Source organism: Heterodontus francisci, chromosome 31 (genome assembly GCF_036365525.1).
Source record: "Heterodontus francisci isolate sHetFra1 chromosome 31, sHetFra1.hap1, whole genome shotgun sequence".
Lineage (NCBI taxonomy): Eukaryota > Metazoa > Chordata > Chondrichthyes > Heterodontiformes > Heterodontidae > Heterodontus > Heterodontus francisci.
In genome coordinates, this window is record NC_090401.1 from 43,208,662 (window position 1) to 43,227,037 (window position 18,376).

Consider the following 18,376-nt stretch of genomic DNA (forward strand, 5'->3'; position numbering starts at 1 on the left):
TTATATTGCAATTGGTGTGTGTATAAGCCCTGTGGAGTTAGAAGGATTGTGTGAGTGTCATACAAGGAGAAATTAGGGTCTTTGGTGAGTTCCATAAATAGGTAGGTAGGTGAACTGAACAGGTTTCAGACAGTTGCATGGTGTGTAGGAAATGGTAGCGAGCCCTGCTAACCAGCTTCTAATCAGCCGCAGTATTGGGGTTTCCAACTGTCTGCACAGCACTTACCTGAGCTGGAAGGAAAATATAATTTATTATACTTTTAAGAACAAAATTGATCTAAAGAACCCAGCTGTGTGCTTGTTCCAGCTTTTGGTACTAGAGCAGTGCCTCAATTTCTTGATTAGAGAGATGTGACAGTAGCTGGGGTAGTGTGATGGCAGTACAGGATCCTGGAAGGTAATCGCACAATACAGTCGGGCTCGCAAGTTGCACAGCCTAATGTCATTGGTTTTATTCTGTAGCCCATTGCTGCCATTTTAGATCTAGTTCATACACAAGGCTAATATCGAAGAAACGAAAGGGAACGGGACAGACATTTCACCAAAATACAGGGTGGTGGGAGAATGGCCTACAGGTGCCTCTTTTCCTGTATTTACTTGAACTGTGTCTCCTTTTGCTATTGGGGTCTATTAGGGTGAAGCTTAGCCTTGATTTGCCTCCGATTGCAGCTGTTTCGACTGCTGGACATTCTGCTAAGGTGTGGGCTTTAACTCCTTTGATGTGGTCAGGTGGCAGTGAGGGCTCAGATGTCCACAGCATTCTCTCTTCTGTGTTTCATTCATCCTGCTCTTTTCCTTCCCCACTTCCATTTCTTCAGGTCTGAACATGGGATGGGCCCAGAGGGAACTTTGGGACCAGTGACAGCGCAGCCTAGTGTCGTGCCAGTGAATGCAGATTCCGGCATGTACTCTCCAAACCGCTATCCGGGACAGCAGCGGTAAGTGTGCATTGGAATGCTTCACTTCACCCGTTCTTGAAAAGCTGGAGTTTTGTGTGTAACTTCAGAATTATTTTGTACAATAAATCTCTGCAGAATGTATTCCAGTTTATAGATTATTTGTATAATCCTAGAGATGGGGAGAGCCAGTAATTAGAGCAGAGCTGATGTGTTGCTACATCTTTAGATCTGCATTTGATCACTTAATGGCATCTGTTGGTATTTTTGCCAAACAAATGTGAGCCATTGGCCTTGGGGACTGACTCAAGTCTCCGTCCAAAACTAGCAGAGGTTTACATGGGGTGGGGCTGAACCCAAATGCTGACTTGTGTACAAGCCTGGACATAACAACTTGGGGTTAAAGGTTCGGAAGCTGTCTTGATTAGAGATCTTTTCCATCCTCATGGCTCCCTCCCAGCAGAGCATTTACTCTAAAGGTGGATCCACCAGCAGCTCCATAGCAGTGCATTCGCACCAGAAGCTCTGTACCAACTGTTACTGACGGTTCAAATGGCAGATTGTCGTATGCGATTGTTGTCACTACAGGATCTGAATGTCTGCAGCTACTAAATTTAATGTTCTCCTTTCACCCCACTTCATCCTATAACACTAGGCACGATCCTTATGGAAACCAGTACCCTGGACAGGGAGTTCCAGCTGGGCAGTCATATTCTAACCAGCAACCTGGAATATTTCCACAGCAGCAACAACAAGTAAGTGGCATGGGGTGTTGGGCAGGTAGCACATACGTGGAGCCCTAACTCCTTCCAATATCAGGCCAGCAACGTGTGGGGGCCTGGCCAGCCGCAGCCAAGCAGCTCCTTTTTTTAAAAAAAAAAAGTTGACGTTTGTTGAAACAGTTCCTATTATGTGCAACAGCTGTTCCTGTTTGTGTATTTCAGTGCTAGTGCTTACATTTTGGGAATTAGAAGTTGATTACAGCTTTTACTGAACAAGAACAGAGGAAACTCTTAGGATCTGCATATAGCCAGACTAACTGTTCTTTGCTATCATGGTATATATAGAATCAGGCTGATCCATTAATGCTGAATTTTTGTGCTGGAACTGCGGGGTGTCTGAGATTGGTATATTTTTCCACTTGGTTTTTGTCGATTCTGGAGTGCTCTACAATCTCAAGGGGACATCAACTAAATGAATGGGCAAAACTATGGCAGGTGAACTTCAATATGGGGAAGGGTGAAACCATCCACTTTGGATCTGAGAAAGACAAATAGGAATGTTTTATTAATGAGGACAAACCTAGGAGCTGCGGAGGACCCAGCTACACAAATCACTAAACGCTAGTACGTAGGTAGAAACAGTAATCAAATGTTGGACTTTATGTCAAAGGCGTGTGATTAGAAATGGGAGGAAGTTGTACTTAGCTGCAGAAAGCCTTGGTCAGACCCCATCTGGGTTATTGCATTCAGTTTTAGCGACCATACCTCAGGAAGAATATATTGGCTTTTGAGGGGGGCATGGTCCAGATTCACTAGAATGATGCAAGGGCTTCAAGAGTTATGAGGGCAGGTCGCATAAATGTGACTTGTATTATCTTGAGTTTAGTAGGTTGAGGGCTGATCTGACTGAGGTTTTTAAAATGATAAAAGGATTTGAGAGGGTAGATATGGAGAAACTATTTCCTATAGTGAGGAAAGTCTAGAAAAAGGGGAAAAAATTTCCAAATTAGAGCTAGCAGTTCAGGAGTGAAATCAGGAAGCACCTTTTCCACAGAAAGGTTACATTCTTAACCATCTAATCGTAGCCAGAGAATCATTGGCAATGGCTTCTCTTCCCATTCCTAGACATTACCTCTGGTGTCCCCAAGGATCTAACCTTGGCCCCCTTTTTTTCATCTACATGCTGCCCTTCCGTGACATCTTGCGAAAGCACAGCGTCATTTTCCACATTTACACTGACGGCACCCAGCTGTATCTCACCACCACCTCTCTTGACCCTTCCATTCTTTCTAAATTGTTAGACTGCTTGTCCGACATCCAGTACTGGATGAGTGGAAATTTCCTCCAATTAAAAGTAGGGAAAACCGTTATCTTCAGTCCTCGCTACATACTTTGATCCCTAACCACCGACACCATCTCTCTTTCTTTTCCTGGCAGCTATCTGAGGCTGAACTAGACTGTTAGCAATCTTGGTGTCATATTTGACCCCTGAGATGAGCTTCTGACCACTCATCCGTGCCATCACTAAGACTACCTATTCCCATCTCTAACATTGCTCCCCCCGCCACCTCTCCTCATCCACTGCTGAAATCCTCATCCATGCTTTTGTTACCATTAGGCTATTCCAATGCACTCCTGACCGGCCTCCCACAGTCTACCCTCTGTAAACTTGAGGTCATCCAAAGCTATGCTCGTACCTAGTCCTGTTCACCCATGACCCCTGTGCTCGCTGATCTGCATTGTTGCCCAGTTTAGCAATGCCTTGATTTTAAAATCCTCATCCTTGTATTCAAACCCTCCATGGTCTCGCCCTATCTCTAATTTTCTCCAACCTCCTAACCCTCACATAACTGCACTGCTCTAATTCTGGCCTCTTGACCATCCCTGATTTTAATCATTCCAGCATTGTTGGTCATGCCTCAGCTGCCTGTGTCCTACGCTCTGGAATTCCCTCCATAAGCGCCTCTGCGCTTATGTCTCACTCTCCTCCTTTAAGAAGCTCCTTAAATCTTATAATTTTTAACCAAGCATTTAGTCACCTGCTCTAATATATCTTTGTGGCTCGGTGTCAAATTTTGTTTGATAACGCTCCTGTGATGCGCCTTGGGACGTTTTTATGAAGTTAAATGCACTATATAATTACAAGTTGTTGTTGAAATGTGGAACTCGCCCCCAAAAGGCTGTGGATGCTGGGGGTCAATTGAAATTTTAAAGAATGAAGTCAATACAGTTCTGTTGGGTAAGGGTGTCAAGGTGTATGGATCAAAGGTGGGTAAATGGTGTAGAGGTGCAGACCAGCCATAATCTAACTGAATGGCTGAACGGGCTCAAGGGGATGAATGGCTTACTCCTGTCCTATGTTTCTAATTTAGGTGTAGCACAGCTTTTATATTTAAGGCATAACTGTGGGAGTATGTTATTATAGTTATTACTGAGCCATGGCTAAAAGGTTAGGAAGCTCAACATTCCCGGTTACAGGATTTTCAGACGAGATAGAGGAACATAAGAACGCAAGAAATAGGAGCTGGTGTAGGCCATTCAGCCCTTAGAGCCTGCTCCACCATTCACTGAGATCATGGCTGATCATCGTCAACATCATTTTCCTGCACTATCTCCGTATCCCTTGATGATTTTAATATGGCGGGGGGGACGTGGTTTGCAATATTGATTAAAGAAACGATTACGGCTGAGAGCAGGGATGATGAGAGGAAGGATTATCAGATGAGGCCACATGGGTTAAATTGGAGAACAAAATGGGGCAATCACACGATTGGGAGTGTACAATAGACCACCAAACGGTCAGAGAGAGAGAGAGCGTACAAATATGTAGGCAGATCTCTCAGAAGTGCAAATATAATAGAGAAGTAATAGTAAGAGATTTCAATGACCCTAATATTAACTAGGATAGAAATAGTGTGATCTAATCCTGTCCTTCCACATGTGTAAACATCAGGCATTTCCATGGCATCTGGGTCAGTGGGTGATGATCAGGAATGGGATCCCTGGTCCAATTCCTCCACCCCAACATCCAAAGACACTGAGGCCTGTTGTACACGCAGCCAGCCTCCTAAATGAAAACAAGTTGCTTGTTAGCAGGGTGAAGGTACTGCATTAAATGGCCCCTGATAAGGCACAGCTCCTCATTCATTTTTAAATGTCAGGTTTTGGGTTAGTATTATCCTCATACTTTTATTTGTAGGGCTTTAAGAAATCTGAGCATTCTTTTTATTTTTGTCAGAACTTCAAGCGTCAGATGGATGGGACTTATGGGCCTCCAGCCAAGCGGCATGAAGGTGAAATGTACGGGATGCCCTACACAGCTCAGCAATCTCAGCAAGATCTGTACAACCAGTACAGCAATGCCTATCCTGGTACTGATCGCCGGCCGGTGCAGAATCAGTTTCCATTTCAGTACGGTAGAGAGAGAATGCAAGGTCCGCCTGGTTCAACCTCTCAGCAACCTGTGCCCCCACAGATGATGGGCCCTTTACAGTCTCCTCCTGAAGGACCACAGGGCACAGTATGGTCAGGACGAAATGATATGGTTTATAACTACCCAAACCGGCAAGGTCCTGGTGCCCCACCACAAGCACCAGGATATCACAGCATGAATCGTTCCGAGGAGATGATGGGACCTGATCAGAGAATGAACCATGAAGGGCAGTGGGCTTCCCATGTCAGCCAGCGTCAACCGTCGTTTACACCCTCTGCTCCTCTTCCCCCAATCACAAGGCCATCTCAGTCCACCTACCAAACTCCTCCGTCAGTGCCAAACCATCTTTCCCAGGTGTCCAGTCCAGCTCCCATGCCACGACCATTGGAAAACCGTACCTCACCCAGCAAATCACAATTTCTCCATTCTGGAATGAAAATGCAAAAAGTTGGACCCCCGATGCCCGCATCCCATATTTCTGTACCCTCTACACAGCCACCACTGATGAGACGAGACATCACCTTCCCTCCTGGTTCAGTTGAGGCATCTCAACCAGTCCTGAAATCCCGGCGGAGGCTCACCACCAAGGACATTGGTAAGTTGTGATAAACAGTAATGTTCTGGTAATTAATGTTCAAAGAGCTCAGAGCAGTTAGACTGGGAACTCAACAGTTGCAATCTGAGTCCAGGACAAATGGAATTTGTGTAGTCTTTGAACAGGTGAATTTAGCCAATCAGAATAATACTGTAACAGTCATTTCATTGGAGGCCTGCCTGAATTTAGCCCATGGGGTAATGCTGTAGATCAGATCTGTGTTTGGGTGACATTCCAGTTAAGCTGGTCTAAGCTCCTGAATAATTTAACTGTGCTGGTTTGCAGCTTGCGTCTGTGGTGTTATACAGGCAGTTTCAAAGGTTGAAAGTGAAGCTTGGATTTAGGGATGCCGTGTATTCTTAACCTTTCACCCAGAGCCATAGGGCAGAGGTGCTTTCCTGTGTTTCTAGGAGTAAAAAGTTATTCTAATGACATGTTTGAGTCAGCAAAGATCTCTGATGTTTTTCCACATGAATCCTTAAAACTCAGCAAGAAAGTGAAAATAATTCCAACCAGGTGCTGGGCACACAATTTCTAACCTGCTTAAGTCCGCCTGGTGTTTTGGAATGTTCGTATCAACACTTAGTACCATAATTTTATAAAAATAAATTTTTATATTAAAGTTTATAAGTAAATTCAAGGTCTGACCAGGGTATTTGAATACGATTTCCAGTGGATGCCATGTACTGGGATCCCATGAGAATTATCAGGGCTAGTGCCCTGGGGTCCCAGGGGCAGGTGCTGATCCTGGTGCAGCTGCATACTGGGCCCCATTAGAAAGAATGGGAATTTTGGGGAGGCTTTAGGTGTGTAAATTGAGAGGTTGTATGGATAGTTTTGATATGGATACGTCTGGTAGGCAAGCCTGGGATGGTAATATCAAGCAAAGTATCTCTCATCCACTGGACAATGTTAGCTGGGGAAGCAGCCTGAAGCAGAGAAATGTATATGGTCGTGTGTTTCCGAGGTTGTATTGTGTGCAAGTGACGGTGAATTATCACTCGTCAGATTTTTTTTCCCTCCTCTCTCTGGGCTACTATTTAAGTGTGAAATGGATGACCCATGTCTTGGGTTTTGCTGCTTTAATACATTATGTATTGTCCATACTGGTGATATTGCGGTGGCATTAGTGCTACTGCATGACCTTTCCCACAAGTTTAAAAATAGATGTGGCTGAAATCTCTTATCTCTGATCCAGCTCCATTGAGGGGTTCACCGTAGGTCTGGATAACTCCAACTGAATAGGGTTAAACAGCAAACTGACCCAATCAGCTGCCATTTACCTGCACATAAAGTAAGCAAATGTGTCCGAGACGCCATTAGAGTTTTACTTCTCTTCATGGAAACATTTATACATAGGAACATGGGAGCAGGAGTAGGTCGTTCAGCCCATCGAACCTGTTCTGCCATTCACTACGATCATGGCTGATCTTCCACTTCAATGCCTTTTTCCCACAGCCCTCTGGGGTAGAGAATTCCAAAGATTCAAACCCTCAGAGTAAAGAAATTTCTCCTCAGCTCAGTCCTAAATGGCTTCCCCCTTATTTTGAAATTGTGCCTCCTGGTTCTAGACTCCCCAACCAGGGGAAACATCTTAGCTGCATCTACCCAGTCTATCCCTTTAAGTATTTTGTAGGTTTCAATGAGATCACCTCTCATTCTTTGAAACTCTAGTGAATACAGACCCAGTTTCCCCAATCTCTCTTCACAGGACAGTCCCGCCATCCCGGGAACAAGTCTGGTGAACCATCGTTGTACTCCCTCTATGGCAATAATATCCTTCCTAAGTTAAGGGAACCAAAACTGCACACAGTACTCCAGTTACCGTCTAACCAAGGTTCTATACACTTGAAGCAAGACGTCACTACTGTACTCAAATCCTCTTGGAATAAAGGCTAACATACCATTAGCCTTCCTAATTGCTTGCTGCACCTGCATGTTAGCTTTCAGTGACTTATGGACAAGGACACCCAGGTCCCTTTGTACATCTACACTTTCTAATCGCTTATTGTTTAAGAAATACTCTGCACATCTGTTCCTCCTACCAAAGTGGATAACCTCACATTTTTCCACATTATATTCCATCTGCCACGTTCTTGCCCATTCATTAAGTCTGTCCAAATCCCCATGAAGCCGCTTTGCATCTTCCTCACAACACACATTCCCACCTAATTTTGTGTCATCCACGAGCTTGGAAATACTACATTTGGCCCCCAGATCCAAATCATTGATATATATTGTGAACAGCTGGGGCCCAAGCACTGATCCCTGCGGTAACCCACTAGTCACAGCCTGCCAATGTGAGAATGACCCGTTTATTCCTACTCTCTGTTTTCTGCCTGTTAACCAATCCTTAATCCATGCCAGTGTATTGCCTCCTATCCCATGTGCTTTAATTTTGCTAACCAACCTCCTGCGGGGAACTTTATCAAAGGCCTTTTGCAAATCCAAGTACACCATGCCCACTGACTTCCCTTTGTCAATTCTGTTAGTAACATCCTCAAAAATCTCCAACAGGTTCGCCAAATTTAATTTCCCATTCATAAATCCATGTTGATTATGCCCAATCAGATCATTATTATCCAAGTGTCCATTTATCATGTCCTTTATAGATTAGAATAGATTCTAGCATTTTCCCAATGACTGATGTAAGGCTAGCAGATCTGTAATTCCCTGTTTTCTCTCTCCCTCTCTCCCTTAAATAGTGGGGTGACATTTGCAACCTTCCAATCTTGCAGGAACCGCTCCAGAATCTATAGAATTTTGGAAGATAATCACCAATTGCATCCACTATCCCCATAGCTACCTCTTCAGCACTCTTCGATGTAGAATATCAGGTGCTGGGGACTTATCAGCCTTCAGCCCCATGAATTTCTCTAATACAACCTTCTTACTAATACTAATTTCCTTCAATTCCTCATTCCCCTTAATCCCTTGCATCTCGAATTCTGGGAGATTTCTTGTACCTTCCTCTGAAGACAGACACAAAGTAATCATTTAGCTTTTCTGCCATTTCTCTATTCCCCCATTATAAATTCTCCGTGACTATGCTTATACAGTCCATTTTTATATTTTTTGCTAGCTTACATTCATATTCCATTCTCCCTTTATCAGTTTCTTGGTTCTCCTTTGCTGTATTCTAAAATCTTCCCAATCCTTAGATTTACTACTATTTCTAGCAACTGTATAGGCCTTTTCTTTTAATCTTATACAATTCTTAACTTGCTTTATTATCCACAGTTGACTGCCTTTATTTTTGGCGTTTTTGTGACTTGAAAGAATGTATAGTTGCTGTAAACTATGTAATATTTCTTTAAAGACTATCCATTGCCTATGTACCGTCATGCCTTTTAATGCATTTGCCCAATCAACCTCAGCCAATTTGCCCCTCATACCTTCATAATTTCCTTTGTTCAAATTTAACACCCTGGCTTCAGATTGAACTACCTCACTTTCAAACATAATGTAAAATTCTAACATATTATGGTCACTCATCCCTAAAGGTCCTTTTACAACAAGATTATTAATGAGCCCTTTCTCAATACATAATACTAGATCTAAAATAGCCTGTTCTCTAGTCGGTTCCTCAACATACTGCTCTAGAAAACCATCCCTAACACATTCCAGAAACTCGTCCTCCACAGCATTAGTGCTCATCAGGTTTACCTAGTCTAAATGCAGAGTGAAGTCACCCATGATTACTATATTACCCATGCCACATGCTTCTCTAATCTCCTGACTAATTCCATGCCCCACACTACCGCTACTGTTTGGTGGACTATAAACAACTCCTACTGATGTTTACTGCCCCTTGCTGTTTCTTAGCTCCACCCAAACACATTCCACATTATGTTCTTTCGATCGGAGATCCTCCTTTACTAATGTACTGATCCCATCTCTTATCAATGCAACACCACCTCCTTTTCCTTTTTGCCTGCCCTTCCTAAATGTCGAATATTGAGTTCCCAGTCTTGGTCACCCTGTAGCCCCATTTCTAGATCATACTCAATTACCTCTCTTTGGATCTTTAAGTCATCTACCTTGTTGCGAATGCTGCGTGCATTCCGGTAGAGTGCCCTTAACCTTGTCGTCTTGACATTCTGCATTCTAAGCCTAGTTGATGCCTTTGTTTCGCCTGCCTTCTAATGTCACTTGCTACTTTTCTGCCTCCTGTTACCAGCTTTAGTTGCTTCCAATTTGAGCAACACCTCAGGTTCCCATCCCCCAACAGCACTAGCAAATATCCATGCAAGGATGTTAGTTCCGGTCCTGTTAAGGTGTAGCCCGTCATCTTGTACAGGTCCCACCTGCCCCAGAACCAGTCCCATTGCCTCAGAAATCTGATACCCTCCCTCCGACACCAATTCTCCAGCCACGTGTTCAATCGATCGATCCTCCTATTGCTATGCTCATTAGCATGTGGCACTGGGAGCAATCCTGAGATTATAGCTTTGGAGGTTCTGCTTTTTAAGTTCCTTCCTAACTTTCTAAAATCTGCTTTCAGGACCTCATCCCTCTTCCTACCTATGTCATTGGTACAATGTGGACCACAACCTCTGGCTGTGCACCCTCCCCATTGAAGGGTGTCCTGCAGCTGCTCTGTGACATCCTTGACCCTGGCACCAGGGAGGCAACACACCATCCTGGAGTCACGTTTACTGCCGCAGAAATGCCTGTCTGATCCCCTGACTATTGAATCCCCTATCGCTATTACTCTTCAACTCTTCTTCCTCCCTTCCTGTGCAGCTGAGCCACCCGTGGTGCCACGGACTTTGCTCTGGCTCCACTCTCCCGAGGAACCAGTAGCGCTCTCCAGTATCCAAAATGGAAAACCGATTAGCAGGCAAGATGGACTCGGGACTCCTGTACTGTCTGCCTGGTTCTCTTAGACTGCTTGGCAGTCATCCATTCCCTCTCTGCCTGCATGCTCCTAACCTGCGGTGTGACCACCTCCCTAAGTGTGCTATCCACGTAGTCCTCTGCCTCGCGGGTGCACAACAGTGACTCCAGCCGCTGCTCGAGTTCCGAAGCACGGAGCTCAAGCTTCTGCAGCCGGTGACACTTCCTGCAGATGTGTTTGTCTAGGACACGTGGTGCGTCCATGACTTCCCACACACCGCAGGACATACATTCCACTTGGCCGAGCTGACCTGCCGTAACGTAACTTTTAAAACTTTTTATTACAATGAGAAATAAAATAACTTACCAGTTACTCACCAATCAACAACTTCCCCTGTACCGAAGAGAGAGGCAGCTACTGGAGGCTGAAAAAAGGTAAAAGAAAGACAGAAAGGAAGGAGCCCCTCCCTCACGCAGCAAACTCTCACTTTACACTCTGTGCACTCAAATTTATTTTCTTCTTAATTTATGTTCCCCTCTTTCCCATACTCCCTCAATTACCAAACTCCCTTCTTCACATTCTGTGCCCTCCAGCAGCATTCAGTGCAGAGAAACAGCACTGAGAGTCCCCTGAATTTATACTCTCTGTATACGTTCAACATTTTAGGAAAAATAACAATTGTGGAGTAAGTCTGAGACCAAAGGCTATGAGCAAAGATCAGGTGAGTGGGACTAACAGCTTTTAAAGAGTTGGTATAGGCAAGATGGGCCAAATGGTAATTTTCTGTCCTGTATGCTTTTAAATTGAGTTGGTCCACGAGCTGCCTCTAAGACCACATCCCATCAATGATGCTGCTCATTTGACCAGGCAAAGTCACTAGTTTTTCTAAATGTTACCTTTTTTTATTAAGAAGGCTCACAGTAGAGTCAGTGTGATTTGAGTAGTATGGCCTCACCGCACTTGGATTTCAAACTGGTATAGATTGTAAGAAAAGGAAGCTGGGAAGTTTTGGGATTTGAGTTCCCGGGGAAAAGAAGAAATAAAAACCTGCATTTATATAGTGCCTTTCACAGCCTCAGGACGATCCAGAGCACTTTACAGCCAATGAAATACTTTTGAAGTTTGGTCACCTGTTGTAATGTAGGAAACGCAGCAGCTAATTTGTGCACAGCAAGCTCCCACAAACAGCAATGTGATAGTAACCAGATATCTGTTTTTGTTAATGGATTAATAACTGGCCAGGATACTCAGGATAACTCCCATGCTCTTTTTCAAAATATTGCTATGGGATCTTTTACGTCCACCTGAAAGGGCAGATGGAGGTTCAGTTTAGCATTTCATCTGAAAGATGGCACCTCCAACAGTGTTGCACTGGAGTGTCAGCCTAGATTTTTGTGCTGAAGTCCTGGAATAGGACTTGAACCCACAACCTTGAGATTCAGAGGCAAGAGTGCTACCAGCTGAGCCACGGCTGACTCGACAATGAGTTAGAGACTGTGTGATGAGCCTTGTCAACACAGTGAGGATACAGAGAGAATGGTAAGACAATGTATTTGAGCTGAGAAGGGAACAAGGAACATTTTTTTCAAGAGGATCATTGACCATAGTATTGATTAAAGGAGAGACAGAGTGAGTCAGAGGGGTCGCAAATTCAATGTAATGCTCAGGACAGACATGTGTTGTGAATGTGATAAGCTGTTCCCAGATTGTGGTTTAAGCATTATTCTTTGTGTTCCATTCCTAGGCACCCCAGAGGCTTGGCGGGTGATGATGTCCCTTAAATCTGGCCTCCTGGCTGAAAGTACCTGGGCCTTGGACACCATTAATATTTTACTGTACGATGATAGCAGTGTAGCCACCTTCACACTCTCACAGGTGAGTAACTGTGAGCAAACCTTGCAAATTGGAACAGAATCTGATCACTCAAGGCAGCATTTGGGATTGAAATCTGACATATGTTTGGCTCCTGCACAATGAGCTAAGTGATAGTCTCAGTCTTAGTGCCTGGGTGCTGCTATCTGATACCTAGCCAGATATAATAAACTTATTGCAATGGTGGCTCATCTCATTGTGTATTATCCAGGCATCAAGTGGTTCTGGATTGACTTGTACATCACTTGGAACCTGTGGCTTGCGTGTTTGCTCACTTTTTCTTGCTGTCCCTCCCTTGACATTTTTGGAGACAAGACCTGAAATGTGTATGCCCTTTTCTTCAATTTTATATTTTTAACATTTAAGCTTAACTTAAAATGCTCTCCTTTCTTGGACACAGTGTCTCCTTGGTTAGTAAAATCTGTGAACTGTATTGATACTTCAGAGACACAAAGGAACACCATCACCAGCAGGCACTCTGAATTCATCAAGCTGAGTATTTTTTGACCGTATTCTGTAAACTTTGCTCCTGGTGGTGAGAGAGCATCACACACTGGGAACATGCACTGGAGTTATGGTCATGCAGGGCAGGGGGAGGGAGGTCTGCTTGGTTGGGGAGGACCACTCACACCGCATTCCAGCCATTGGTTTAATTTGAAAGGATGCAGAATCCAGGTGTGCTCTCCTCCATGCCTCATATTCTCAGCGGCTGCATTCTGGGTCGTAACAGTGATTTTCTTCATGGTTTTTAAAGTTTCAGATCTGGTCATGTGTGTTCTGGCCACAAAATGTGAAATGATTGATTATAGAATTTTTTTTACAGAACACGCAGGGTGGCTTGGGGGAGTGGTGATAGTAGGTATCACATTGTCCTTTCACCTCTGACACTAGGGTTAACCAAGACACACACGTCCTCCTTACTTTAGGACCCTTGGTTTGGACCCTCTCAGCCCTGGCCCTGATGGACACTTTACAGTTCTACTTCATTCGGCTGTCTTACTTGGGGTCACAAGCCAGCTGGTGTCAAGTGAATGTATCCTTCAGTAGGACTGATCTATTGGAGGTTGGAGTTAAACTTAATTAGGGCAGACCTTAGTGAGCTTCACTTAGAGGATATACACCATTACTGCTGTGAGTAATCAGGGTGCTAGGACTTGCTGCCTAAACCACTCCCAGGTCTTAACGAAGACAAGCATTTACCAAAAAAGAAAAATGGAAAAACTTGATTTAGAGGGAGTGATGAAATGTGGCCTGGAGTTGGCTTCCTTTGACAAGTTCATCCTGTAGGTCAGGTTGTAGGTTGTTTTCTTGACAAGAGGAAAGTGACCCCATTAGTCAGTTTAACTTTGGTTGGCAAATGTCTGGTTGTTCAGTGTCAATGACAGAGCTGGGGACATCAAATTTACAGTACAGGGCAGCCCATTGACCGATTGTGTCTATGTTGATAGCTCTTCTGCAGTACTTCCAGAGGTTAAATACTGTGTCAGTTTGAAGGTGGCAGGACAAGTTGAGAATGCTTTTGTAAAAACAGATCTGGATCCTTAGTTTTCTAAACAGATGTGGTGTGCGAGAAGCAAGGAAGTTATGCTAAGCCTTTTATAAATCACTGTTTAGGCCTCAGCTGGAGTAATTTGTTCAATTTTGGGCACCATTCTTCAAGGAGGATGTCAAGGACTTGGAGAAGGTGCAGAGGATATTTATTAGAATGGTGGCAGGGATAAGGAACTTCAATTTGCAGAGAGACTGGAGAAATTTGGGTTGTTCTCCTTAGTGCAGAAGTTACAGGGAGCTTTGATAGAAGTATTCAAAGTCATGAAGGGCTTTGATACAGTAAATAGGGATTAACTGTTTCCAGTAGCAGAATGGTCAGTAACCAGAGGACATAAATTTGAAACAATTGGCAAAAGAATGAGAGGAAATGAGAAATTTAATTTAAGCAGTGAGTTTTCATGATCTAGAGTGCACTGTCAGAAAGGGTGACAGAAACAAATTCAATAGTAACATTAAAAAAAGGAATGGATATATACTTGAAAAGGAAAATTTGCATGGCAAGGAAAGGGCAGGGACCCAAAAGAGGCATGATGGGCTGAATGGTCTTCTGTGCTGTATGATTCTACGAACTCTCACATCAGAGTTTAAGTGAATAGCAGCCACATGGTGGACGCCAGTGAGAGTCAGCACCTTCAAGAAGGGAGAAAAAGTTGCCAAGAATATTTTAAAAAATTTCTTAAAGTAAAAATGTTTGTTAATGGGGTTTATTCTTTGCTAATTTATGCATTAAAGCTGTATAACACTGCCAGTGCAGGATTGTTTCAACCCCCGTCTCTCTCTCGGTCCTCAACATCGATGTCCGTGCTTCCGGACTGCAGACTTTTCTTTGTGCTGCCAATGCCAAGAACTGGTGCACAAGTAAAATATAGCTCAAATCTGAGTGTTGGTTGTTCCAGGACTTAAGTAAACAGGCACAAAGCTGCAATTTTGTGTTGTGTCCTGCTGGAGCCTGCTCACCTTTCACTGGACTCTGCTTAGAGGTGCTAGCCTGCATTCGATCCCTCACCTCTGTTTTATCTTTTCCTAGTTACCCGGATTCTTGGAGCTTCTGGTGGAGTATTTCCGGCGATGCTTGATTGAGATATTTGGAATCCTGAAAGAGTACGAGATCGGGGACCCTGGCCAAAAGACACTGCTGGATCCAGAACAGTTTGGGAAAGTAAAACTGCAGTCAGAGCTTGAGGTGGAGGAAGATGAGTACATTATCAGTGAGGAGGAAATGGCAGCTAACACAACCGAGGATTCCACGGCCATCGAGAGCACAGAGGAGAATCCCAAGCACATCAGCAAGTTTGATAGACTTCCTGTGAAAATTGTTAGAAAGAGTGACCAGTTTGTGGTGGATCGCTCAGATAAGTTGGGCAGGGTGCAAGAGTTTGACAGTGGTTTGCTACACTGGCAGATTGGGGGAGGTGACACTACAGAACACATCCAAACACACTTTGAGGGTAAGACACAGGTATCATTGCGAAAACGAACAACAGCCCGTGCAGGATCTGCAAAAAGGCATACAACCGAGAGCAAAAAAGGGACAGCAGAGAGAGAAACCGGGGCAACAGCAATGGGTGAGGAGCCTGAGAAAAGCATAACTGCGACCATGGATGATGTTCTGTCAGCGAGGCCCGGCTCCTTGAACAAGGAGGCTGTTAATGGTTCAGTAGAAGGGAACATAGAGAACAGTAAGTTTCCATTCGCTATTCACCAGGCACAAAGTCATAAAAATATCAAAATTCTTGAGGATGAGCCTTGCAGCCGGGATGAGGTACCGCTATGTATGATGGCAGACTGGCAGGACTCTTTAGCGAAGCGGTGCATCTGTATATCAAACATTGTCCGCAGCTTGTCGTTTGTGCCTGGGAATGACGCAGAGATGTCGAAACACCCTGGCTTGCTGCTCATCTTGGGCAAGCTGATTCTGCAGCATCACGAGCACCCTGAACGGAAACTAACGCCATTAACGTATGAAAAGGAGGATGAAGAGGATGAAGGTGTGAGCTGCGATAGTGATGAGTGGTGGTGGGACTGTTTAGAAGTATTACGGGAAAACACACTCGTCACATTGGCCAACATTTCTGGGCAGCTGGACCTGTCTCTGTACCCGGAGAGTATCTGCTTGCCAATTCTGGATGGATTGTTGCACTGGGCTGTGTGTCCTGCAGCAGAAGCCCAAGACCCTTTCCCAACGCTAGGTCCCAATGCAATGCTCTCCCCTCAGAGACTTGTCCTAGAGAGCTTATGTAAACTCAGTATCCAGGACAGTAATGTGGACCTGATCCTGGCAACGCCTCCTTTTAGCCGCTTGGAGAAACTTTATGGGATATTGGTCCGGCTCATTGGGGAACGGAAAAGCCAGGTGTGCCGTGAAATGTGTGTGGTGCTGTTGGCAAATCTGGCGCAAGGAGATAGCCTGGCTGCCCGAGCGATCACCGTTCGAAAGGGAAGCATCAGTAACCTGCTGGGTTTTTTGGAGGATAGCCTTGCTGCCACTCAGCTCCAGCAGAGTCAGCCCAGCCTGATGCACTTGCAGACTGCACCTATTGAGCCAACAAGTATGGACATGATGCGCCGGGCAGCCAAGGCCCTGCTGGCAATGGCAAAAGTAGAAGAAAATCACTCTGAGTTCACATTGCATGAGGCGCGACTGCTAGATATCTCTGTATCGCCTCTCCTGAACTCGCTGGTTACAAATGTAATTTGTGATGTACTCTTCATGATAGGCCAGTCATGACAGCCGTGGGAACCTTACCGTGTGTGTGCGTGAGTGGAGATCTTTGAATCGACTGTTTCTGTCTTTATTTATGCAAAAACCACCTCTGTTCCCAAAATCTGCCCCCACCCACTCTTAACAATGGAAGGATATTGTAGTCATTTTGATCAAGTACCAGAGGAGAAAAAAAACAATGAATGTTTGCTGCCTGTGTATAAGTCTGAAATTTTTTAACCAAAGTTACTGTCTCGTTTACAGTGAGTTTGGGAGACTGCCTCGTTCCTGGAGGGCCCTGCTTCGAGGTTTTTATGGTAAATTTTGGAAGCTAAGTGACTTGGGAAATCTTTGTGGTTCAGTGCTGTACTCTGAATTGTAACTTAACCACTGGAAGGTGGCTCGTTGGAAGCTCTGTGTATGCCATGCAGGAGACAGCCTGCGCATTAGACCCTAGACGTATGTAACCTTCAACCAGCTGTAAGCAATGTTTCACATTGAGAAATGCTGGTTTGGCAGCAAACTGTAGTTTTAAAACTTTTTAGTTTACAGTAAACGTGAAAAAGGCTTTCCCCCCTTAAAGTATCATGTGTGTATCTACAACACCCTGACCTCCCCTTGATTGTATGGACTGTCCTCTCTCACTTCCTGACTGGTTTTAAACTGCAGCCTCAGCCCGTGAGCTGTGATTGTATATAGAAGTTGTACAATGCACATACCCTCAGAGTTGGTTGTTTTTTTTCCTTCTCTCGTAGAATGAGGTTTACAATTTTCATGACATGGTCAAGCGAGAAGTGACGATAGCTTTTATTTCCATCGGCCATATCCTGCGAGGGTAATGTACAAGTTTCTGTATGTATAAAGTTGTGCTCTAGTTCGAGAGCAACAGATCACATTTTTCCTTTATAATCAAGGTGTGGAAAAAAGTTTAGGTTCAGTTGAAGCTCACAAAAATGATGAAGAAACACAACTTGAGATTTTTCAGTGCTATGAAATCTGCATATTTGTATTTCAGACAATGTAGCTAAAACTTGATGTAAATTCCTCCTTTTTCCTTTGGCTTAATGAATATCATTTATTCAGTATGAAATCTTTATACTATATGTTCCACGTGTTAAGAATAAATGTACATTAAATCTTGGTAAGAGCTGTGGAGGTTTTCGTTCATTTCCGCAGGTCTGTAGGTATGTATTATGGGGATGCAGATCAAGGCAGTCTGGATCACTGACCTGCGCTGAGTCAGCTGGTCTCAGCTAGGGCCAATGTTGGGATGCTGGCATCCCTGGTCTATAGAAAGAAGAGCACCCAAGAGTCTGCTCCTTACTGCTGCCCAGTAGCTCCGGCTGCAGTATGTGTGTGTATGTTTAGAACTTGAACGTTTAGGCTTGACTATTCTCCGCATCGGGGAACGAGCCTAATGCACGAAGATTAACTACTTGAACAAGGGCTGCTAGCATCATGGAATGTATCCAGAGTGGAGGGGAGATACTTGGCAAAGGAGGTCCAGTAAATATGTTGGGTTGTGTTTTCGGGCCACACATCACTTTGTGGAGAGGGGTATTGGGCAGGATGCTCTGCTCACTCACCATAATCTGGTTGACCATCATTGACCGCTTTAGTGTTCAAGTAGAATCTAAAGAAGTACTTGAGCTTAACAGAAAGCACTTCTCTAATCCAGATACACATTGGAATATGTTCATAAACGCTATATGAAATAAATAATTAGCAGCAAATCTGTTAATGGACCAGATGCCACAGTGAACAGA

General features: G+C 44.2%; 1 protein-coding gene across 5 annotated transcripts in view; it reads left to right on the plus strand.

The window, feature by feature from the left end:
- Positions 1-17,761, plus strand: part of LOC137347205 (AT-rich interactive domain-containing protein 1A-like) — an 87,897-nt gene extending 70,136 nt beyond the window's left edge. For all 5 annotated transcript variants that reach the window (XM_068011424.1, XM_068011421.1, XM_068011422.1 and 2 more), the window contains exons 16-20: positions 819-938; positions 1,552-1,651; positions 4,857-5,646; positions 12,231-12,361; positions 14,937-17,761. In XM_068011424.1, the coding sequence (XP_067867525.1) occupies positions 819-938; positions 1,552-1,651; positions 4,857-5,646; positions 12,231-12,361; positions 14,937-16,637 (2,842 nt within the window). In that variant the 3' untranslated portion in view covers positions 16,638-17,761. The remainder of the gene's footprint in view (positions 1-818; positions 939-1,551; positions 1,652-4,856; positions 5,647-12,230; positions 12,362-14,936) is intronic.
- Positions 17,762-18,376: the final 615 nt, after the last annotated feature.